Source organism: Alosa alosa, chromosome 14, assembly GCF_017589495.1.
Source record: "Alosa alosa isolate M-15738 ecotype Scorff River chromosome 14, AALO_Geno_1.1, whole genome shotgun sequence".
Lineage (NCBI taxonomy): Eukaryota > Metazoa > Chordata > Actinopteri > Clupeiformes > Clupeidae > Alosa > Alosa alosa.
This window is the reverse complement of record NC_063202.1, coordinates 5,564,757-5,572,354: the sequence shown is the minus strand read 5'-3', so window position 1 is coordinate 5,572,354 and position 7,598 is coordinate 5,564,757. Positions and strand designations below refer to the sequence as shown.

General features: G+C 42.2%; 1 protein-coding gene across 1 annotated transcript in view; it reads right to left on the bottom strand.

The window, feature by feature from the left end:
- Window positions 1-641: 641 nt before the first annotated feature.
- The window catches only part of LOC125307151 (serine/threonine-protein kinase BRSK2-like), an 89,977-nt gene continuing 83,020 nt past the window's right edge, over window positions 642-7,598 (bottom strand). Inside the window, 2 exon segments of the mRNA XM_048262980.1 lie at window positions 642-3,062; window positions 7,453-7,542. Of these exon segments, the coding sequence (XP_048118937.1) occupies window positions 2,830-3,062; window positions 7,453-7,542 (323 nt within the window). The 3' untranslated portion in view covers window positions 642-2,829.

Below are 7,598 nucleotides of genomic sequence, written 5' to 3'. Positions count from 1 at the left end.
GGAACTGTAACCGGGCCTGCTGTTTCTCAGGTGGCAATGCTACCACTGCTCCACCCTCTGTTTAATCAGGTCTTTCCACCACATACAATGAACTTTACCTCAGGCAACATTTATGATAGTCACAGTCCTACTGTCAAAGAAGCAAACTTTGATTAGGGCATGACCTTCAGGATATCTAAACAGCTTAACAACTTGCTACTGAGTATATTATCCCTGATTACTGTAACTTTAAATATTTCATGTCTGTATTTTTCTGTAAATACATATCTGTACAGCATTAGCTGCAATTTGTAAAATGTATATAAACTGAAATCTAATCAAAACTTGCAGGTGCAGGTCATATTTCACAAAAGTGTGCGCAGTGTCATAGTGCACGAAAACATTGAAATTTATTAATTAAGCAAACAACAGCTCTTCATACTAATCTGCATTACCTAACATGGCACTAGTTCCATATGTTGGAAAACCATATTGATTTATTTGTCAACATTTTCACAGATTTATAAACAACACTGTGTGTGTGTGTGTGTGTGTGTGTGTGTGGCCTGGTTGTTGTACTCAAACACACCTTCATGCATAATGTTTGCCTTCTGCACTGTAAGCACCTTAGTGTGGCCACGAAAGCACTGGACAGACGCCTGTACAATCTGTATTGCTTTATTTATTCATGGATCCACCTCCATGCTGTGCCAGCCACCAGGGCTAGGGAGAGTGCTGAGATCTCACCGGGAGCACACAGAGGAGGTGGACGAGGACGAGGGGGGGCCCAGGGAGGAACACAAAGACAAAAACATGAGAAGAGAGGAAGAGAGGGAGAGAGAGAGAGAGAATACAGAAATATAGATACAGGAGAAATGAGGGCAAAATGAAACCAAACGAACAAACTGAAAAAAATAAAAGAATAAAAGACACTTTTTTCCCCTTCAAAAAAAAAAAACAAGACAAAACAAAACAGGAGAGCTTTGGGATTACAAGGTCTGTGGAAATCTAACGGTTACAACATCATGCAAAGAAAATTCGGCCGCCGGACATGCAAACAGCATTACAAGATCAAACCCAGGAGCAGGTCTCCTGCAACCAAGTGCCATGTGGAACCCCATCCCCCTAATTCCCCAAGAAAGAAATCTATTTACAGCCAGTCTCCTTGAGAGTCACTCCCACACCCTCAGCCCCCAGTTGCACGCCAACAAGAAGAGACATCAGAGACAGACATCAGTGGGTCACCCCTCTCCCCAAAATGCTAGTCTACATTCTTAAATTACTCATAAATAATTGAACATACAATACAAGCTTTTTTCCAAATTGGACAAAGGAAAAAAAAAAAAAAACAGGTGTCTTTGATCACATACTGTTAGCCAGTTCAACCATAAGTATAGGAGAAAATATTTGCCAAAAACTTCTGGTCAATGATGCCCTGATATCACGACAAATTGTCAACTATCTACCCCGTTTTGTTCCTATAAATACCTAAGAGTAGAATAAATTAAGGTGTGTGTATTTGTATATATATTAACAGAAAGACAAGACATTCACCATTAAAACCAAATAAATAAATTACAAAAATATTCACAATTATGATTCTCTGAATCCTGCAGATGCTTCCTTCAAAAATATTAAAAACATTAAATACAGAATAAGAAAAAATAAACAAACAGAATCAAACATCAATAATGCATAACACCAATCAAAGGTGACATAGAAGTGACTTTGACCACAAATGACCAAAAAAAATAAATAGATACACAGCCTGATCGATGTCACAGCTAGACATTTGTAATACAATAAAAACATATCTAGTCTGTACAACATAATATTTCCTTTGTGTCTTACTTTGCCTACCCCATTGCAGTGGCATGTACCCAATATTTCGTTTTTGCCACTAGGATCTCATTTCATTTACAGCAAGTCCATTAGAGAGCAGTGATGGTTCATTCAGAAAGTAATTCTACAGAAGGAGTACAATCCAGTGCCACTGTGGCGGTCTCCACCACACTCCCCATTTGATCCTATGTCTGTGCTAACATTCTCTCTCTTCTTGTAGCTTTATACATCCAAGTGTGTGTGTGTGTGTGTGTGTGTGTGTGTGTGTGTGTGTATGCCTACATGTGTTGGGTAGAGAAGAAACAGAGAGAGAGAGAGACTATGTGCTTGAAGAACATATTTGTCTTAAGGCTTTTCTCCCAGTCTTCTGTCGTCCACAATCCAGCAGGTGAGGAGAGGGAGAGGGTGGAGGTTGTTGGGGAGAGCAGTGCAGACCATCTGCTACGGCCAATGGGACGCACAGCAGAGTGTATTTGATGATGCATAATGAGGACAAAGGAGAGGTATGTACATTGGTACTGTTCATTATGGGGACATTTTGGTGGGGACATTTTGTTTCACATAATGGCTATTCTCTCTGAGTCACGATGGGGACATGTAAAAACATTGTGATGGGTGTTTGTCCTTAGGAACCTCCTGCCTTAAAAGTCAAAGTGTCCTCTTGAGATGGCAGGGGTGGAACTTTAATACGTTTTCTGGATAATTCCTGGTAGTGAAAACAAGCCAAGCGATCACCAAACTGTGTACAGGAGACAAATAGAAAACAATGATCAAATAAAAACAAATGAAAAACAAATGAGGGGAAGGTTAGACTGCACCTGTGCCTTTAAAACAGAAATTTGCTTACAGTTCCAGTTCATTCCAATCATTGTACAAAAAGAAATTGTTGGTAGCTCAAACCAACCAGTTATTTCCTAGATTTAACTTTTATGATCTTTATTCTCTTTTTTACTTTATATTTCTCTTTTCTTTTTGGAAATCTAGTCCTCTACTATAAAATCCCCTCTCTTAAGGTTGTTCCTGTGTCCCAGCGGGGGAGGGGGAGGGGGAGGGCGTGGGCGAGGGAGGCTGGGCCCTGTCTTTGCCCGCTTGGCTCTTAGAGTCAGAGGACTCGGGCTCTGGCTTCCTGCCGTTGGCAGCCCCGTGCTTGCTGGGCGTGCCGGGGGAGCGTGGCGCCTGACCGTGCTTCTCGTCTGAAAAAAGCTGCCTAATTACGTCAAAGAAGTTACTCAACGGACTACCTGGGGGCACAAATGAGAAGACAAGACAGAGAGAGAGAGAGAGAGAGAGAGAGAGAGAGAGAGAGAGAGAGAGGGGAGAGAAAGACAGACAGATAGAGAGAACAAACAAACAAACAAATGAACAATGAGATTCTCTGGGAAGAGAGGGTGTGACAAAGGATGAGCACAAGGCGGCAAGAGACTCCATGCCACTCCAAAATCACCACACATGCTACACTCAGCTACAGTCAACACAGCCAAATCACTCGGATTCGACTGAAACCATTTTAGGTAGTTTTGTTTTTACGTAAGATAGCTTTCAACATTCTTGCAGCGAACTACTTTACTTTCTGCCATACTTTTGAAACATCTGGAAAATCAGATTGTAAAATAACAAAGACCATAGGTATGGCAGCAAAACTGCATTATTGTGACATCTTTCCAGTCTAGTTATTGAACTACAGCCAGGAGGCAGAATGGATGCCGTGGCTCGTGGAGTCTCCATATTGTCTTGCCTAAGTGGAATGGGCATAGTGCATGAGAGATTTGGAAAACCTTTTAAAAAAAACAACTGTACAAGACAGAAGATAACACCCCATATCGTCCCTGTGGACACTGAGTTAACTGTAATGTATAAGTATAAGTATAAGTATATATACTGTTTTGATCTTGTGAGGGAAATTTGGTCTCTGCATTTATCCCAATCCGTGAATTAGTGAAACACACTCAGCACACAGTGAGGTGAAGCACACACTAATCCCGGCGCAGTGAGCTGCCTGCAACAACAGCGGCGCTCGGGGAGCAGTGAGGGGTTAGGTGCCTTGCTCAAGGGTACTTCAGCCGTGCCTACTGGTTGGGGTTCGAACCGGCAACCCTCCGGTTACAAGTCCGGAACCCTAACCAGTAGGCCACGGCTGCCCCTACATAATGTGTAATCTTCACAACATTACTCAGAGTTAGTAAGTACTGTAAGTCAGTGAAGATAATTTGACTTTTCAGTCATGACTTGCACAGTAGCCTGACACTCAGAAGCTACCATTGGCAGTCAAAGCATTTACACAGAGCTTTCTGTTTAGGCGTCAAAATGGAAGATCTGTGGGTGTTACCAGCAAAAATCTCTCATCACTTTCTGAAGGGTTTTTATTGCTGTTATAAAACAACTCTATAAGCATACCATTACTAGACCCACTGCATAGTCATTTCAATTTTATACTGTGAAATATGTCCTGCCATTTTCGGTGTATATGATTGTCAGAAAATACTGCAGTGGTTATTATTATCACAGCTGCATACGGTTTTAGCCACTAATTGAATGTAAGTGTTTTATAACAGCATTATACATGGCTCACTGGCAGGTGTGTGTGTGTGTGTGTGTGTGTGTGTGTGTGTGTGTGTGTGTGTGTGTGTGTGTGTGTGTGTGTGTGTGTGTATGTGTGTGTGTGTGTGTGTGCGCGTGTGTGTGTGTATGTGTGTATATGTATGTGTGTGTACTAAGTGCAACCCTTCAGAGGCCCTGTAGGCATTCTTACGTTGAATTCAACAGTGATCTGGTGGACACATAGGACCACACATGCTTGTACAGGCAATATCCCATGCACATATAGAACACCCGCACACGTATACACACTGTAGGAAGATATACTTAACACACACGCAACACCAACAACACATCTGTAGTCTTGATTACACATACAGGTTAGGTTATCAAACTGTGGACACAAAATCACATTCCCACAAACACAGAGTGCAGAGTTAGTGTGGCCTCATTAGTGTGAGGTGGGTCTCACTTTGACGTGCCCAGATGTGTTTAAATATGTGTGCTCCTGTCTAAGGGTTGAGTGAGTGGCAACCTGTCAGCAGGAAAAGATTGTGTCACTTGCATTAAAATGTGCTGAAGGGGTAGAGGATACCACCATGAATCCTACATGACAAAGTCATAAGTATGTCTGTAATCCCAAACCCCACCTCCACCCACACCCTCCCAGTCAACATCTACCAATACTGGGTGCTACTCATGGGCTACTCACGGCTTGTGCGCTTGGGATTCGACTAATCATGCAGTGTACTCTGCTGCAACTTAGGACCCGCAGCAAGAGGCTCACGTTTTTCTTTCCCCTGAGTTAACCCCATTCTGTCTGGCAGATGTTAACTGAGACGGCTGGAGACATGCTTATGACAGTTTGATGTCAGAGCTCATGATGCCCTAAAGTCTTTAGGGTGGGGTGGGTGGGGTACTGGGTGGGGTACAGGGTGGGGGTTGGGGGTCTTACCACTCTTGGGATGTCTGCCTGTTTGCCCCTCAGCGCGACGACACGGGTCTGGGGCAACAGGAGGGGCATTGGGAGGGTTACCCTCAAAATGACAGACCCCATCAGATCCTTCAGAGGGGCATTTATGTCCTGGTATGGCACTATTCACATTTACCCCAGGAAGTTTAAATTGGATTGTAAATGTGATCTTATAAGAGTGACAGGTAAAGAAATACTGCCACTTCAAACGCAGCACTTTTCTTTGTTTTCCTATATAAAGCATTTGTTTACCTGTATAGGTCCTCTGGATAAAAACTGTGTGTGTGTGTGTGTGTGTGTGTGTGTGTGTGTGTGTGTGTGTGTGTGTATTGGATTATAATATACTTGGATATTGGGTACCATATCACAATAAGACACAATACACCTCTTCACAATTAAACCAATATTGCCATAAACTCTTGCATAAAATGATATTCACAAGAAAATACATTTCAAACGACTTGAAGCTTAGCATGTGTTGTAAGCGTGCACATAGCCCAAGCCATTCCATCCACTCACACAGGCACACACAGCATTCCGAACACACAGGGGAAAGCAGAGGGAGGGGGCAGCACAGAGGAAGAGGAAGAGGAAGTGATGAAGAGAGGATGAGAGCACCAGTGGGAGAAAGAAACTGAAAAAAGGTGAGGGAAAAGGAGTGGATTTAAACAGCAGAGAAGACACATGCCAGAGCTGGCAATGCATTTTTTGATAAGTGCTCCAACAATCCATTTGGGTGTCTTATCTAGCCTGGAATGCAACTGGCTGAATCTAAGATCAGAAAGTCATCTAAGTTATTCCTTTTAATCTCTGTATCATAGTAGTTAGACGCATGGACAGCGCATGCATTAGACCAAACATAGACCAGCGTTTGTCAGGCCAAGGACCCCTGGTGACACCGTTGAGGGACGTCCTATTTCATATCATAATCAAATTGCCTTGCTTATTAAACCAGGCCAAAAACAATGTCTAGGGCAAATGTAGAGTTAGAATGTATATGTATAGAACTACTTTGCAATAGTGTAAAACTGCAACACTGTAACACTGAAAAGAACAATTGTTGACAGATTCTGAACATATTTTGTAAATCTTTTTTTGGATGGAAGAAATTTGGATTCAAACTACTGTATTTGACAGACCACCTAGAGTAACTGTGAAGACCCCCTGAGTGTCACTGATCTACCTGTTAGAGATTTCTGCATCAGACCTGTAGGCTCCAGTCCCTCAAAGTTTTCTATTGCATTAATTGTTTCACTGTCCTCTGTGTCTTATGCCAGTAGCTATTATACCACTTTACATAAATGGATGTTCGTACTGGTCTTGCCAGAAGAGGGAGCTGTTATCAAATTGCATGCACAGTCAAAAGTCTGAACACTGAAACGTTTGTAGAAAGGGTGAAATCTCTCTTGTCTAGTCAGCTGCCCTGCTAGAAGTGACTTTCAAATGTCTGCTAGATGGGACACAGATTCACAAGAGGATTCAAACCAGTTAGAAGCTAAATACAGTTTAACATTATCAAATAATTTCCTGATTCGCTGGTTGTTTGAAATGTCATAGATCACTGGCCATGAGAGACAAACATATTCCTTAGTAAGACTAAATATCATAAACATAGTGAGAAAAAAGTAATACGTTTGCTACATAATAAGAAGCAAAATTGCAAAAAAAAAGTATTTTAGCATTTGTCTGCTTAATATAAGAGCAACACACGTAAAACAAATCATTCTTCAGTTGTTTGAAGATGTACTCAAAACAAGCAGTGCATTGTGGCATGTTGTTGTGGTGAGATAGGGTGTATAGATAATCAGCTGTGATGCACTCTTATAGGTCAAAGGTCAAATTGTGTAGGGTTTGGGGGTGGAGTGAGGTGTGGTGCTGTGTGCTAATGTGACTTGTGGGTCTTTGCGTGCTTTTTTTCTTGTGCTTTGTTGCAGGAGCAATGGGGCTGCCATGCAAGTGTTAGCAAGCCAGAAGAAGAAGAAGAAGAAGAAGAAGAAGAAGGAGAGAGAGACAGAGCAGATACAGAGAAAAAGAGATAGAAGGAGAGCAAAATAGAAAGAGACCTATAGAGAAGGGGGATAAAGGGAAAGATCAAGAGAGATATAGAGAGAGAGAAGTCTCACCAGATATTTGTTGGACTCCTGGTTGGTCATGAGTGGTTAGCAGCTGTGCTTGAATGGTCTCTACCACTCGCTTAAAACGCCGGCTCGGACCTGAACACACACAAACACACACACACACACAGACAGAGTCACACATACGCACACAC